This window comes from Carica papaya, chromosome 2 (assembly GCF_054855325.1).
Source record: "Carica papaya isolate Zhongbai chromosome 2, ASM5485532v1, whole genome shotgun sequence".
In the NCBI taxonomy this organism is placed as follows: Eukaryota; Viridiplantae; Streptophyta; class Magnoliopsida; order Brassicales; family Caricaceae; genus Carica; species Carica papaya.
The window spans coordinates 14,763,729-14,781,756 of record NC_142310.1 but is presented as its reverse complement, the minus strand read 5'-3'; the positions used below and the strand labels follow the sequence as shown (position 1 = coordinate 14,781,756).

General features: G+C 36.2%; 1 protein-coding gene and 1 long non-coding RNA gene across 3 annotated transcripts in view; both read left to right on the top strand.

Annotated features, from left to right (window-relative positions):
* Positions 1-1,805, top strand: part of NUA (nuclear pore anchor) — a 65,611-nt gene extending 63,806 nt beyond the window's left edge. For both annotated transcript variants that reach the window (XM_088213388.1, XM_088213387.1), the window contains exon 48: positions 104-1,805. In XM_088213388.1, the coding sequence (XP_088069514.1) occupies positions 104-1,503 (1,400 nt within the window). In that variant the 3' untranslated portion in view covers positions 1,504-1,805. The remainder of the gene's footprint in view (positions 1-103) is intronic.
* Positions 1,806-10,033: 8,228 nt separating this feature from the next.
* LOC148268794 (uncharacterized) lies at positions 10,034-10,767 on the top strand. Its single transcript, XR_015817030.1, has 2 exons — positions 10,034-10,139; positions 10,216-10,767. It is a non-coding gene; the product is annotated as an uncharacterized LOC148268794 (long non-coding RNA).
* The last annotated feature ends 7,261 nt before the right edge of the window (positions 10,768-18,028 follow it).

The window sequence follows — 18,028 nt, the reverse complement described above, 5'->3', positions numbered from 1 at the left end:
TTACTTGGTTCTATCTTCTCTTTTCCACTTGTTGCCACAGTACAATTGGCTGGTTCTGTTTTATCAAGTCTCAACAGTCTATCTTTTCATTTTATACTTACAGAAATTCCTGCTCAGGCTCCTCTCGTAACCTCTTTAACAGCTCCGATTGGTAGTCAGCCAACTAAAGTGGCAGAAGAGAAAGAAAGAAGATTAATTTTGGCCAAAACAAATGCTGAAACTCGCAGAACGGGGAGAAAGTTGGTGCGTCCCCGTCTTGTCCAACATGAAGAACCGCAGCTTGATGTAGAAATGTCAGAGGCGGATGGAACTAACAATGAAGGAAAGCATGCTATATCACATGATTTTGAAAGTCAGGGAAATGCTGTCTTACCAGGAAAGTCACCCCTTCGCAAACGTCTGGCTCCACCTGCTTCTGAGTTGAGCCAGGAATCATTGAATCTAGGGGAGATTGCTTCTGAAGTTGCTCCACCTGTACTGAAGAAGTCCAAGGGCTCTGAGTTGAGCCAGGAATCATTGATTCAAGGGGAGATTGCTTCTGAAGTTGCTCCACCTGTACTAAAGAAGTCCAAGGGCTCAGATTTCCAACCAGGGGTTGCTGAAGGACCATCTGCTGTTCTAGGGGAAAGCATGGTAACTCAACCTGCAGTAGATGAAACTTTAGATGCTACTGGTGATCTATCTCAAGGTTCCAATGATGATGCAGTTGATGCTGAGAAGGAGGAGTTTGAAGAACCAAAGGAATCTCAGGATGTGGATGGAATGAATGAAGTGGACTTGCAGGAAAATAAGAATGATATATTGGAGGAAGGTTTAGATAAGCCAACTGAAATAGAGGTGTTGTTTGATGAAGGGTCAAAAGAACAGGAGGTGGAGTGTGACAGGGAAGAAGGAGAGCTGGTCCCAGATGTAGAAGCAGATCTTGAAGTTGGTATACCGTCTAACACAACTGGGAGTCCAGCAACTGGGGAAGGTCAGTCTGAGCCCGTTGGGACCCCTGTTGCTTCACCTCCTAGGGGTGATGAAAGTAATCTAGTTGCTGCAGCGGCAGAAGGTGACACTACGGAGGTTCAAAATAAGGAGAAAAATGATGGTGACAGTGCAGAAAAAGTTATTGCTGAAGGCTTTGATAAGTCAAATAATGGTAACGGACAGACTTCAGTGGAAAATATTCAGTTGCCTGAAGCTGCCTTGGTTGCTGTTGAGACAACTTCATCTGTTGCCGGTGCCACTATTGAACCTGAGGTCTCAAAACATGCGGGTCCAAGTGTAACTGCAGAATCCTCTGAAGAGGTAAAACAGGTATCACCTGCAAGCAACACCTCAACTATGGTAAACCTATCGGAACGAGCTAGAGAGAGGTCTGCCATACGACAAGCAGGAGCTCGAGCCCTTAGTACAACGAGTAGAGGACGTGTAAGAGCAACCCCAGTACGTGGTCGCGTACTGCGTGGGGGACGAATTGGGCGAGGAGGACTTGGACAGAACCCTGGTCAACAATAATATCCTTAGTGAGAACAGAAGCATATTATTTCTTGTTAGGCCTTTCTTTTCTACTGCCTTCTAGAAAGACCATGTATATGAAATAGACTTAGATTTTGTTATGTTATATTGTAACGTTTTTCCTTACGTGATTGCTCAAACTCGGAGCTTGAAGATAACTCAAAAGAAGGAACATAAATCTTGCTCTTTGAAGGTTGTCTTTTCTTGATTGCTATGGAGATCATAATCATGAAACAGAATGGTAATTTACATGTCAGTAACCATGGAGCAAGAACAGATTGATGTCTTGCTTACATTTTGCACTTGCAAGTATCTGGAAGATAAATGTATAGTGAAATTGAATCTGAGGATCTATGCATCTCTTACTATGTTCGAGCCTTTCCTACTTAAAGGAAATAAGATTTTGTTTTTTGTTCTATTTTGAAAGAAGTTATGGTTTACATAGCTTCTGTTTTGAAATCATACCGCAGAAGTTTGAACATACAATCAAGAAAAGTCTAAGACGGAACGAAGAACCAAAGTTTTATTTTCAAGCACCAAACAGTTAATGATATATGACAAAAAATGATTGGCTCAAATAGCTTTTCATTTCTGTAGCATTCAAACACAAATATGAAAATTCTCTCTAAAGAGTCAAATAATTCTTTTCTCATCTCATACAAAGAAGAATCTTATAACATGACAGTAGTTGTCCCTAGGGTAGGCTGCTTCCATTTCTCGGGAACTGACTCCCTAATCTTCGTAGCCAATCAGGTGGTATCTGTGCATGTTAGCAGTGATTTTACCAATCCAAACAACCAAACTGTTTCTCCATATGCTATTCACTTGTTCCTACTTTGAGGAAGTAGATCCGACTGCTTGAGAACCAATTGTTAGAGTCATCCATTTTCTGCTGCCAAATAAACAAGCAGCAAAACAACACATTAAAGCAACCATCTCAGCGTCTCAAAATTAAAAATAAAAAATGAAAGAAAGACAACCATACCCGGTAAATAAACTGTAGAACCATCTCAAAATTAGTCACCCATCAATTCAATGAAAATACAAAAAAACAAAAGAGATGGGAGTTAGAATTTCAGACCTTTGTCTGAGGGGAATGAGGGAATAGAAGGCATCATCTTCATCTCCAGCATCACTATCTCCCGGCCTTCATAAAAATCAAAGTCGTCCAATATTGATGTTTTCAACACAGTCCTGAAAATTGTTTGGCATTTCAATTCCTTAGAAATCATCAAATACTTAATTATAAACCATGTAGGAAAAGAATAAATTCAGAAAGTAAGTAAAAAGGAAAATCAGGTGTTCTGCTTTGATTACCCAAACAACCTCCTGTGTATCTCTGTTATTAGCTACAGACTTGTTATCATTATATTCAAGCATTATATATCATAGCATTATTCAGAATATCTTTAATAATGTGTTGGGAAATATCCATTCCATTCCACTTATCTTGTTGCCAGAAATCCATTTTCTTACCAAAATCAACTTAGCCAACTATCTCACCTACCCTGTATAATATAACTAACCACTTATGTTCACCTAAATCACACAAAAATCAACAAAGAAAAAAAACAAAAAATGAATGTGTATACTGTAAATTTAAAAATATTGTTCAAATAATTTTTCATTAAAAGCAACTTTAGTCAAAAATAATTTAATATTTATAAAAAATAACTGTAAAAAATATTACCACTTTAAAAAAGTAGAAATTTTTGAAAATTATTTTTGATATTTTAAGTGTAAATTTTTTAAAAAATTTATAATTGTAACTTTTGTGTTTAAGTTTATCAAATATATAGTTTTGGTTTTTTAAAAAACAATTTTCATTTATCCTTTGTTATAAAGTGTTTTTAAAATGGAAAAAACAAAATAGAAAGTCAATAATGGCCTAAATCAAGGTCTTAGAAGTGCTGGCCCAATCATATAGGTAAATTGGAAACTGATAAAATATGTACTGAAAAGAAGAAAACATGGCACTTGCTTCCTGTTTCTGCCATCCTTCCCTCAGCATCTTTGGTATGCATTATCCAACCTCTTATTTCCATTAGGAGTGTTAGCCCAAACATTGTACTTGATGCTCTTAGGAATGTCATCTTCACTGGAAGATTTGATAACAAAGAAACATATTTGGTAAGAAAGTCAACAAGGATAAAGTGACCCCTCCTTACTACAGAAATTATGTTGTTACCTTTTCCATTCCTATCTGTAACCAAATTTGCAGCACCATTACCACCAGTGATGTGGTATTGGATAGCTCAAATTTAGTGTCAAAGATACCAACCTACATCAATGAGAAATTCAGCAAATCTCCACTCAAACAGGAAAGTAAGTTTTACTTACTCAAAGGGGAACCTTCAAAAAAGAAAAGTAATTTTATTTTTGACTACTTTCATAATTTGGATAATTCTAAGAGATGGATCAAGTTTGTCAAAACCAAAAGGCTTAAGACCTAAGTCAAATTAATGGGTTTGAAGAATAGAAAGGAAACCCAAGCTTTGGCCCTAACTTGAGAAGGCCTCAAGGCCTGATGGCCAAGATAGGCCACGGCCCAAGGATACCGCACCCATGGGTAGCCTACGCCCTAGGAAGATGGCCCACATGCGCACACCATGCACATATGTGCTACAAGGCCGCACGCATATGGGTTCAGGCCGGGCAGCAGCCCCACCTGCGCAGCCCAAGAGACCCGTGGGCCCCACACGTGGAATCAGTTGCGTGTGTGCAGGCCCAAGAGGCCGAACGCGTGCACCCCATGTGGACAGGCTCGGAACCAAGCCAGTCAGCCCAGCGCGCGACCCGCGGTTTGTGCAAACCGATCGGCCCAATCTCCACCTTTTAATTAACTAATATTTTAAATTTTTATTTTTTTAATTTTATTTTTTAAAAGATTTTGAGACTCACTTTTTAATTGCTCATGTTTTAAATTAAAATCTTACGTGATTAAATTAAATTTTCTATGTGTTTTAAATGAAAATCACATTTGATAAGTTTTATCTTATTTTTATTATTATTTTATTATAAATTATATTCGCAGGATTATTTAATTAATTTATTTTTATTTAGATGGAATAGAATAAATATTTTATTATGTAATTATTTTAGAAGTAGATAGAATTTTATATAAGATATTATTTTATTATTTTATGCAAGAGTTTGTACTCATGTAAATTGTCCCAAAAAAGACTATAAAAATGTTTTTACTCATAAGTTGTAAATACACTAATTCCAATCAATTTGATTGAATTCTTGAAAATTTAGATTTTCTTTCTATTAGCATTTTTGCTAATTTAATTTCTTTAAGTTCTTCGAGTAGTATGAGTCTTCAAAAATTTTATTGAACCAAGGAGCGAGAATCAACTTATCGGTAAGTCCGTAACTTTTTTTTCTTTCTTTCTTTTATTTTTTCTAAATTTTATTTTTGCATTCCTTTTAAAATTATAGATTCAATTAAAATGAAAGGTTTATATAAGCGGTTAAAGTTTTGGTATTGTATAACATTGAGTGGGTTATAGGAGTTGATTTGATTCTCTCTATACCCTCCCACATCAACCAATCATTAAGTTACCTTGCCATTAGATGTCCTACTACCATCATTCTCTTCATTAAGTGAGCAACAATCACTAAAAGTTTTGCCTTTACTTCTTGCAGTCAACTTTTCAATTCCACCCCATCCCCTAGTTTTTGCCTTTATATTGTTTGAACATAAGACTCCACTATTGCCTTGATTATGGAATTGAATCTTTATGAATGGAGATTACGTTTTACTTGGTGCATCGTTGAGCCATGATGTAAGGCCTGCAATTCATTTTGATATATTGTCAAAATTTCCCATCAAAGAGAGACGAAAAATCGAAGTACAAAGAGTAAAATTACATTGCTTGAAGATTTTAATTGATTGTGTATACCATGACCTGACAAGACATCTATGGAAGGTAAATAATTCTTTGTTAGTAATTAATTACTGAAGTCAAATTGCAGAAAATTCTTAGTAGAATGGGTAAAAATACAACTATGTGAAAAATATATTAGGTTTAAAGCTTGAAAACTCTACAATTCTATTGTAGCCATTTGCATACGCTCCATTGCCAACAAAAAGAGATGGATCCCATATGTAAGGTAATGGTATTTTGTAACACCTCGAAAATTTTTGTGCTTAATTTATAATACAAACTTTTATTTATTCAAATACTAAGGCCGCTTAAACTCCTTAAATATTTTATAATTTTAATTTTCAAATAAATATCGTATTTCATATTTTTATTTAATTAAATAATTCTTAAAATTATTATTTTATTTCGTCATAGAAAATTATATTTTGTTGTTATTGAAAAATAATTTTCAAGAAAAATAGAGAAAATATGGAAAATCTCGCGGGAAGGTTCCGCACACGCGGATACTGCGTTGCGCGTGCGCATGACCAGAACTAGACGTGCGCACTGTGCGAATGTTCCATCTGCATGAGGCTCGAGGTCCAGTCTGCGTGCACATCCCATCGCAAATAGACAGGTGCAATCTGCACACTTCTCATTGCCCGCAGACGAGCCAGCTCCGTGTGCCCTGCGCGTATGGGCCTACGCATTGTTCGTGCAGTAGGCTTGTGTGCTGTCCATGCGGTAGGTCTCAATTATATATGTAATTGGAACTCATATATTTTGTAAGGGATTTATAATAAATTACTCTGCTACATACAATTAACTACTATGTACTCGTAATCTGTTTCTATATATAGCACCCTTATATCTTAATTAACATTTGAGATGTTATTAGCTCCCTTTAAGGAAAAACATTTGAAACATATCCAGGAGAAAAAAAAACTAGGTTTGGTGAATTTGGTTGTTGACTAATATACTGCCATAATATTCATGGTATTTAGAGATAAGCAAGAACTATAAGAACTATAGGTTAGCCTAAATCCTAACATGAAATAAAACAAGAGAAAACAATTATTTTACGAGAAGAACAATAGAATAATACCAAAAACAAGCTCTAGTATGCACAAAAAAAAAAGGATGCACTAGGATGTAAAAAAAGCAAGAAAGAAAGAAAACTTCAAATGTAGCGTATGACAAATAATTAAAGGACATTATAGAGACATGTATTAGCTAGGCATCTGATTGAGCAAGAAACGTACAGGATATTGACATTCCAAGCCATCCCCAGCACATAACATCATTGATCATTTAAGTTTCTAAAAGTACCACTATAACCTGTCAACATACTAGTATAAGATGTGAGAAGTATAGATGATATCAGTACGAATGTAAAGATTATATCCTGGATTTGTCATAGCATACCATATAACAAGTCTATAAAAAAAATTAATGTGCATGATTTATCATAGCAAACCTGGATAGTAATATCATGGATATCCACTAGTGAAATATGAAACGACATGATGCACTGAGAATGGTTCATAATTGACATCAGTTTTTTTGACACTATCTATTGTATATCCCATAGAGGAAATAAACGATAGTGCACGAGAAGGGCTTCTATCCTTTGGATGAATCCTGAATTTGAACACTGGACTTTAGGAACTGATTGACATTTGTAGTTGTGTTGATAGTGTTTGAAAGCATTTTGAGAAGTTTACTCCAATTCAATATCTTTCTTAAAAAAATTATTCATGAAAAAAGATATATCATTTCATGGAAAGCAAAACAAGCTAAATTAATTAGTGGAGGATGCAATAACGAGTGATTTACAGGGTCTGAATTGTTGAGCCTTATACGAGGATCAACCTTGAGGTTCTTCATCATTTTTTCATAAGTTGCAAATATAAAAGTCAATGATCGAATACAAATTACTATAACCAACTTAACATTAGTAATTGAAAATTGGTAACTAATAATTAGAAAGAAGAAAATCATTTCATCTTCTCGATAAATGAAAGTTGGATATATTCTAAAAGAAGAAAAAAACAAGAAAATTGTCACATGTATCATCAAAAAGTTTTTGGAAATATGTTTATTCGATTAATTTTTTAAAAATTATCTATTCTTTGGTCGAGATATTTTTTTTAAAAAAAATAAAAGTGAAATATATTATAAAAGACTAAAAGTTTACAAACTAATACAGCCTAAAATATCTAATGGAATGGCCCAGCAGCCAAAAAGAGATTGAGCTAAATGACTGAAAGACTTCTGCACCCAAACCAAAATTAAACGGTGTCGTTTAGGGTTATTCAACCCATTACAGGATGACCATTATAGTGCCAAAACGATGTCGTTCTGTTTAGGGTCTCCATACACATGCGACGAAACCCAGGCTGCTGTAGACACTTGATGAGGAACTCGAGCGCTTCATGAGGCATTGCAAAAGATGGAGGCATTTAGATGGTCGTTCGCTTGGAGGACTATACAGAAAACATGTTGATACTGGTCTATAACGTCTGCAAAGGCAATACTCGGAAAAAAACATTCAATATGGTTAGCAAACATTCAAGGGAAACATTCAAGTTTGATGTTCGCCAAACCACATAACCTGCTTAGGGAAACAAGAGAAATATTATTAGTATGAGGCGAACCTGGGAGTGTGTTGTGAAGTATCCTCCATCGGAGGATTTTGTGTCTTAGTAGAATGTTTGCTCTTCCATAACAATTTCCAGTCGGTAAAGTCATTATTCTTAAAATGGAGACTGGACTTAGCCAGCTGATATGAATTGACTTGGCGGTGTGCTCTTCAGAGGCTGAATACTTCCAGTGCCATTTGTCCGGGGCATTACGATCAGGGGGTAAAAGGATTTACGATATACTCTCAGCATAAGACACAGGAAGCCGAGTAGCTAGAAGTTGGGTATTCCATGTATGTTAATGTGGATTAATAAAATAACTAGCCCTAGTGAGTGAAAGATTCTGAGGGAGGGGGAGTGAACCCCCCAACCTATAATTTTATAAGCACCAAGCTTGAGGACCACTCCACTCTCTAGGCTAGGATACCTTTCCATAATAGAGTCTTTAGCTTTTAAGGAAGAATCAAGAAAAGAAGAAGTGTGTAGATACTGTACATATAAAAAGTTTGTTTAAAGCTGGGTAGGGTTTTTGAAGGAGAGTCTAAGAGAAATGTTTTACGAAGATAGATCTTTAAATCCTAAACCCCCTTTTTTCTTGGCTTGGGTAATGATTAACAACTTTATAGGATAAAACTCATGTTGAGTATAATCTGAAATACTGCACCAAAATTTCCTAAATGTTTGAGTGAGTTTGTGAATGTTAAGTTTTGGTAGATGTAAAATTGACATGATATAGGTCGGTTGGGCGAGTAAAACTGCTTGAACTAAAATGGTACGATCAACATAGTATGGGGTGGATCTTTTCTAGGTCTTTAACTTATATTTAAGTTTCTCTATGAAGAAGGTAAATGGTTGAGTCAATTTCCTATTAAGTAGCGGCAGTCGTAGATATCTACTGTGTATTAGGAGCCCGGTCATCTGAGATAGACCCTTAAGAAATTGTCGAGTTGATTTAAAGTCCTCTAACGTAAGAATGGTGCTCAGCAGCACCAAGTAACCTAAAAAGTGCATCTGTACACAACATAAAGAGGTAGGCAGAGAGAGAGTTCCCCTGCCTCAAGCTATGGTAGATCTCCTTGGATAGGTACCCACCCCATAAATGATCAATTAATAGGAAACTGGGGATAGGACTTGGATGACTTGTTTGAGGAAATCCTATACATTGTATAGCCTGAGTGAGAAAACACAATTCAATCCTATCATATGCCTGCTCATATCACATTTAATCGCATACCATGCTTTTTTTCCTTGTTTCTGTTTCATGGAATGAATAAGTTTCTGAGCCATGATGGATCATGAATACTATAGTTGGGTAAAAAGGCAGCCTGAAATAGGAGATAATAGAATCTAAAGGTGGCTTTAACCTAGGAAAGTTTAGGACACCTTGGAGGCTAGGTGTCCACCTTTGCATGGAAATTGGTACACATCACAGCTTGGTAGCCACCTTGAAGTGGACTGAGAACGGGACACAAGCTTGCGAGGTCTAAATCAAAAAGAGGAAGAAGGCCAGTTCGGTGGCCATAAAGGAATGAAGAGGATGAGTAGACAGTTGAGATGAGAGAAAATGGAAGGAGGGGAAAATAGATGTAAGGTGGACATATGATCAACCAAGAGAGGGAGAGAGACCAACCTTAGTCGGCCACTAGAGGAAGAGAAAGAGGAAAAGGACCTTCTTGGTCGGCCACAAGAGAGATGAAGGGAAAGGGAGCCATGCCTGGTCAGCCAACAAGTGAAGGGCCAGGATGGAATGCATGTAATCCAATGGCTGGGGATGAATGCTGAGTTGTCCAGCCCTCATAGCTCCTCCTCCACTATAAATAGGGGGAGTTGGAACTGAAGAAGAAGAAAACTCGAAAGGAGCAGAGGAGAGGAGAGAAAACAGAGAGTGAGACCGAGAGAGAGTGAGACACAGGAAATAGAGGCCGAGAGTCTGGAGAAGAAAGAAGAAAAAGCTGAGGAAAGGAGAGAAAATTTTAAGAGAAAAAAAAAAGAAAAAGCTGAGTGAAGAAGTGAGGAAATTAGGAAAGAAAGAAAAGCCGAAGGAAGGAAGAGAAAGCCAGAAACCCAAGAGGTTTCTGCTGAGAAACTGAAAGCAAGCAGGCTGAGCTGTAGAACTTTTCTTTAGGTAAATAGTACGAATTTGTTTTTGAGGTTGAAAGTAGAATTTCATAACATAAGGTAAGAACTTGTGATGATTTTAGGAGAAAGAAGCAGGCCAAAAGCTATCGCAAACTGAGAGAAAAACCAACCAAACCGAGAGGCTCTGCTTGGAAGCCAAGAACAAGCAGAATTGAGTCTTGAACTTTTCTTGAGGTAAATGAGCTGAATTTGTTTATGATTTCGGAAGTAGGATTTCATAGCATAATAGGCAAGGAATCGTGATGATTTTAGGAGAAAGAAATTGACCAAAAGCCGTCTTAAGCTAGGTGAAATCTAACCAAACCCGAGAGCAGGGCTGGCCAAGCCAAGAGGGAAAAATTTATGGAACTTTGAGGGCAGAATTCTTCAGATTTTAGTTGCTAATTTTTGAGTGTTAAAGCTTGGGATAGAAGTAAGTAATTTGTGGTCATTTAATGTGCAAATATTTCAATGATTTTGTAAGTATTTTGGAAGTTAGGATTCTGTTTTGGTGATACTTTTTAGCCCTTCATTTCCATGTTTTTGCTTCTGTTTTTTGGGCATCTTGTTCCCATAATTTTGTAAGTATTCATTTTGTTTTGGTGATGAAAAGGTGGCTATTTTCGATGATGAAATGTGGTTGTTTTGGCGATGAAAAGGTGACTGTTTTGTGTGATGAATTGGTTTTGATTTTGGTGACATTTTCCAGCCAACAACCCTCATAATTTTATTATGTTTTTAGGGCATTTACCATTTAAAAATCTTAGTGAATTTGATGGTTTCATAGGCCAAAAGAAAAGGGTTGAATCGGTTACTTATATGAAAAGAACAGTGAATAATTTGATGATGCCTTTTGAAGTGATGCAAACTTAATGATCAAATGGTTTTGATGTTTTTGTAATTTCGATTTTTATGGCAAAATGCTTTCATTGAGTTTTATTAGAACAAATTTAGCATACTAGGAGAAGTTGCATTGGTTTTTAAATTAAAATACACAAACGAGAAATGACATAAAACTTTTAGAAGTGATAAGTCAAAACTTTGAAAAGTGAAATTTGTTTTTGCCACTTATCATGGAGGGGTTTGTTAAAGTGTGTGGCCAAAATTTGGCTCGATACCCTCTATATTATGATTAGGAAAATAAGTGTGCCTGCCCATCTTTATGGAGGGAAAGTGGCCACTCTTGGTGAAGTATTGGTTAAGTGTGCCTATTCATAGTGTAGTTGAGGACCCATAGTGCCCTCCCTGATAATGGTGTAAAAGGGCATCGTCTGATGAATTAAAATGTGGTACGATAAAATGCAATAAGGGGTGATATAACAAAATAAGATGTGATAAATCATGGCTCTAGCAAAATAAGATGTGATAAATTATGGCCAATTTTGATAGTGAATTGATTTTAGAAAAATGCATTAGTGTTTGAAAATTTTAAGCTTTGTAAATTCGTATTTACTACAAGTGTTTTAAATTGTTGAATAAAGTATAGATATGTATATATTATGTTTATTTTCATACTCCAATTTTTTTATTATTGTTATATTACTGCTTGCTACTTACTGAGAAATGTAACTCGCTCAAATTCACATCCACTTTAGATCAAGAACGGTGAGGGGTAGGACAAGAAAACTCTTTTGGAACCTAGGCTTTTGAAGGAAAGAATGTCAAGGTTATTTTGATACTCTTAAGTGATGTAAATATTTGAACACTTAGAGCATCATGATATTTTGTGTCTGTAAAGGGATGATTTAACCACACAATGTAAATAAAAAATGTTGCACACATTAAATACTATAACTGATGTAATTATTATTAAGGATATTGTGCTTCAGTCATGCCCTTGCATAAGGAGGGGTGCGACAACAATTGGAATAAGAGCAGAAGGTTCTAGAACATCTCTTTACATGAGGCTTTAGGCTACAAAAAGACTTGTACTAGATAGAATGTTTTGAAATTCTTTCCTAAACTTGAAATTTTGTGGATATAGGAAACTACAATGAGACCAGGGAAACCTCCAGCTCTTGATGGTCTTAGTCAAAACAACTTTGACAAACTTTTCAGAGCCGTATAGTGTTTGGCTTCTATGGTAAGCCAGTCGGTGGCTAACAACAACAACAACAATAATAACAACAACAACAGTAACAACAACAACAACAATAACAATAGCAACAATAATAATAACAAGAACAACAACAATATTAACAATAACAACAATGATTAAGGCCAAACTATAATCAACACCAACAATGTAGAGAGATTTAAAAGACTTAACCCACCAATTTTCATGGGAGGAGCCCATCCAGTGGTAGTAAGGCAATGGATAATGTAGATTGAGAAGATCTTTGAAGTCATCAGCTCCACCTTCGAACAAAAGGTGCAACTAGCCACATTTATGCTTGAAGGAGAGGCGGAGCATTGGTGGAGGTTAAAGAGGGAGTCTTTAGCCACACCCATCACCTGGGACAAATTCTTTGAAGCATTTTATAAAGAGTACTTCCCTGAATTTGTTCGGGACCACAAGGAGATCACGTTTCTGGAGTTAAAGTAGGGTAGCATGGACGTGGTAGATTATGCCAAGAGATTTACTGAATTGGTCCATTTCGCGCCCGACATTGTGGTGAATGAAGGTAGAAAGGCCCGAAAGTTCCAGAGAGGACTCCAGGAAGATATTCAAGAAACGGTGGCAATACTAGAGCTGTCTAGATATCAAGAAATTCTTCAAAAGGCCTAGTTTATAGAGAAGATGATAGAAGCAGCACCCCAGCAAGCTGGAAATTCTAGGGTATTTAGATTGAATAAGAGGAAGCAATAAGAACTAAAAGAACAGGACAAGAGATCGAGAACAAGACAAAAGATCGAGAACAATACCTAGTGCGCCCCCAAGATATCCAGAACCAGGTATAATTCAACTTTGCCCCCATCGTGGAAGAAATCAAGGCAACAGGGCTTGCTACTGTATCACCAAGAGTTATTTCAAATGTAGAAGCACACAACATTTGATCAAAGACTACCCCTTTGCCAATGAACAAACAAGCCCATAGTACATGGAAGGGTATATGTAATGACAAAGAAGGATGTTGAGGCTTCTACATCCATCATCTAAGGTATGCTTTCTATCTCCAAAAATCTTCTTAAAGTTTTAATTAATCTTGGTTTCACACACTCATTTGTGCCACGTAAATTTATAAATTATTTGAATGTTAATTTAATCCCATTAGATTGTATCACGTAAATTTTGTAAATTGTTTGAATGTCAAAGATTGCTCCCTCGCCAAGGAACTGAACAAGTTCAGTGTGACATCCCTAATACTAATTATATAGAATAAGGGTATCAGATATCAATACAGAATATGAGTGCACTTAAATAGAATATATGTAGTGAAAATTTTCAATGTCAAAATTTCTTACAAAATATGAGTTTCCAATTACACATACAACTGAGGGTAGAAGTGGCAACAAAATACAAAATATAAAAAGATACAAAAGAGGGTCACTTCTTTCACTATGTAACTATACTCATCAGAGTGCGGAATAAAGCATGCACTCGTCAATGATCAAGGATCCACAGGATCCAAGCAGGCTTCAAGGGGTAACTCGACGGACAATTCATTGCAAACATCTTCATCGATGTCCTGGGAGGGCCCAGCATAGAAAGGGGTGAGTTTTATGAAACTAAATAAGGCATACAATATTAAATTGACATAACTAAGAAATTTTCTAAAATTAAAAGCGTTTAAAAAAATACCTTTTACTGGTTACCATTTTTTAACGATCCATTTATGTAAGAAAAATATTTAATATCAAGATCATCAAATAACATAAAGATAATTCATCAAGCGAGAAATCAAACAAATCAGACAATAATTGTTATTAAGTCTTTTACCGTATTTTGCGCGAAGCCTGTTACGACTTTTTATCTACTGGCTAATATGGACTCCCAACTACCACTGCTATGACACTAACAACAACTTACAACTTGCTCAACCACAACAGATTTGCAGCTCGCTACACCATAGTTGATTTGTGGTTCGCTACACCGTAGTTGATTTGTAGCTTGTCACACCATAGCTGGTTTGCGACTCGCCACACTATAACTGGTTTGTGACTCATCACACTATAGCTGGTTTACGACTCACCACACCATAGTTGATTTACGGCTTGCCACATCATAATACGATTTATGATCACGATCGTGCCAACCACTGTGTTCCTAAAGACTATGACCACGGCTGTACTTTGCCACAGTGGTCTTAAGAAATCCTATGCGTTTTCGTGCTGTCATCCAGAGAGAGTGGTCATCTCACGTCTTTATAGACAGGATGGGAACAACAAAAGTAGATAAAATAGTCTAAAGGATTAATTCATCTTTTATGTATTCATTCATGTTTTTCATGCCATGTCAAAATTTCATGTAATTTCTTCTCATATCAAATGCATTTCAATTTGTTCATGAAATCACCATTAAACCTTTACACAATGCATGTATAATTTAAACAATCATCATAATCAATAACTCATCACACTCTCAAAATCATGATACAAACATGTAATAAGATCAACATTATTTTCTTTAAAAGTCATGCCACAATCAAGCAATAAAATCAACATTCATTTCTTTATTTTCTAAAATACATCTTATAATGTACAAGAAAATATTGAATTCCTTATCGATACCGACGACTCTTTGTAAGATAGTCCCCCTTCTTTCAAACTTTCTGTAGAATGTATATGTATTTACATATATAGATATATAAGGGGTAACTTAGTCTTTTCCAATTTTTGGTTGTTATGACAGCTAGGTATGCCCTCCACCTTAACAATCAATTTTTCTCCTGTTCCACTTGTTAGAATTTTTTTTGTAATCTCTTTTTTCTAGGTTGGTGCCTATATAATTGTACTTTTGTGCCCCTAAAAGTTAAAGAAAACAGTGAAAGGAATTCTCCTCTTCACTTTGTTCAAATTCTTCTTCCTTCATTTCTTCACTTTCCTTCTCTCTCTAACTCTCTCTCTCTCACTATAATTTAGTCTTTATAGGTGAAAATGGGTGAGGAAGAGTGGGGGAGGTCTTATTTATATAGGGAGAGAACCGTCAGAATTGCGACATGTGTTGCGAATCCGTGAGGAGAGAGAAAATAATAATGTCATCATGACGTCATTAGTGTCAATCGGTCAATTGAGGCACGACTCCTAAGGCAGTGGCGGCTATGGCGGTAGGGCAATGGTAGGCGACGGTAGGGCGGCAGTAGGTGGCGGTAGGCGATGGCACGGGGCCCAATGGGCCGCACACGATCCAAGTTTGCCGCGTGCACGTAGTTAGTCTGTGCACTAACATGTGCATAGGGCTAGGCCCTCGTGCGGGCCTCGCACAACAACACTACCCGCGGGATCTGCGGGCGAGATGCACGTGGGATCCGCGGGCGAGATGCACGCAGTACAGTGCCTAGGCAGATTGGTTGTGCGCTCGCCCAACCAGCCTTGCACGCATGCACAACACGCGAGGCACTCCCACGAAGACGTGGGGGCATGCCCGCATGGGCTGGCGGATTTTTCCCCTGCGACATTTTATAATTTTTTTCTCTTTTTTCTCTTTTAATTGAAAATTTTAAAAATCTTTAACAAAGTTAAAATAAAATAAAATAACACAATAAAATCAAAATAATTTTGATAATTTTAAGAAAAAACAGTAGAAATTTAAAATAAAATAAAATAAAAAAATATTGTATCACAGAAATTTAATAGCCAAAGACCCGAATAAAATGGAGTTTTAATACCACATGAAGCACAAAGGTGCTGGACGTCACACTCAGAATATAAGGAAGGGTATATGTAGTGACAAAGAACGATGTTGCGGCTTCTCCATCCGCCTTCATGGTACGCTTCCCATCTCCAAAAAATCTGGCTAAAGTTTTTAATTAACCCTAGTTCCACACACTCGTTTGTATCATGTAAATTTACAAATTGTTTAAATGTTAGGTCAATCCCATTAGATTGTATTTCAGTAGTGTCTATACCTGCCAATGATGAATTAATTTCTAATTCTAGTTTATCCATCATGCATAGTAAAAATTGTTGGTAGGGAACTATTAATAAATCTTGTACTCTTAGATGTTATGGATTTTGATGCAATATTAAGGATGGACTGATTAGATTCCTACCATACTAATGTAGACTATTACAAAAAGGTGGTGACTTTTACTATTACTAGTGAAGAATCCTTTTCATTTTAAAAGCGTCTAGAAACCACAATGTTGTTGCTTAGTTTAAGTATAAAAGTTAAACAATTATTAGAAAAAGGTGTGAGAAATATTTGACTTATATAGTAGGGGATAAGAATTAAGGGGTTAAGCTGCATGAGATACTAGTGGTGAAAGATTTTTTGAATGTATTTCCTAAAGAACTCCCAAGATTGCCTTCTGATAGAGAAATCAAATTCTCCATTGGTTTAGTGTTTGGGACCTAGCCAAGTCCTACGGCTCCCTACATAATGGAACATGTTGAATTGAAGGAGTTGAAGAAATAATTGCAGGAATTACTGGATAAGGGGTTTATAAGCCAATCATGTTTCCATGGGGAGCTCTAGTTCTGCTTGTGAAGAAAAATACTGGAGCGATGAGGTTTTGCATCGATTATAAGCAACTGAACTAGGTAACAATAAAGAACAAATATTTGTTGCCAAGGATTGATGATTTGTTTGATCAGTTGTAAGGTATGTAAGTATTTTCAAAGATCGATCTTCAATCAAGATATCATTATTTGAAGATTAAAAATGAAGATATTCCCAAGATAGCTTTCGAACGAAGTATAGCCGCTATGAGTCCTTAGTAATGATGTTTTGTTTGATTAATGCCTTGACAGTTTTTATGGATCTCATGAACTGTGTGTTTAAATTTCAATAGGACTAGTATGCCATATTGTTTATAGAAGACATATTAGTTTATTCACGAAGCATGGTTGAGCACGCCAAACACTTGTCAAATGTTGTCAGGATCCTTTTATTTCAAAAAAAAAAGTTGTTGGGATCCTTAGGAAAGAGAATATGTATGATAAGCTGAATAAATATGCGTTATGGCTGAACCAGATAGTGTTTTTGGGGCATGTGGTTTCTAAAGATGGTGTATTGATTGACCAATCGAAGATTGAGGTCGTGGTGAAATAGAAATGACCAACAAATGTCACTGAAATCAGAAGCTTTCTTAGATTGATAGATTACTATCGCCGATTTGTAAAAGAATTTTCTTGAATTGTAGCTCATTTGACTCAACTTATAAAATAAATACCAAGTTTGAGTGGAATTAAAAGTGTGGAAGGAGCTTCAATGAACTCAAGAATCGGTTCACAATTACTCTAATTTTGGTAGTTCCAAGCAGTATCGGTAGATTTGCCATTTACATTGATGCTTTCCATCAAGGATTAGGTTGTATTCTAATGCAACATGGAAAAATGATAGCATATAGTTTAAAATAGTTGAAGAACTACAACTAGAACTATGTTACTCATGATTTGGAATTATCAGCCATCATATTTGTCATAAAGATTTGATGCTATTGTCTGCATGATGAAACTTTTGAGATTTATACAGATCAAAAGAGGTTAAAGTACTTGTTCTCACAAAAAAGAGCTCAATATGTGTCAGAGAAGATGGATGGATCTTCTTAAAAATTATGACCATGAAATCCTTTATCATCCAGGAAAGGGCAACGTTATAGCAGATGTCCTTAGCAGAAAGAGTACTGGTGTACTTGTTCACTTAACGACTTTAAAATGGAAATTGTTCGAAGAAGTACGAGATTTGAATATGAAGTTTCAAAGGAAAGGGGTATTTTTGGCAAATTTGAGAATCCAACATGCTCTAATATAGAAGATTAAAGACACCCAATAATCTGATTCTGTGTTGAAGTC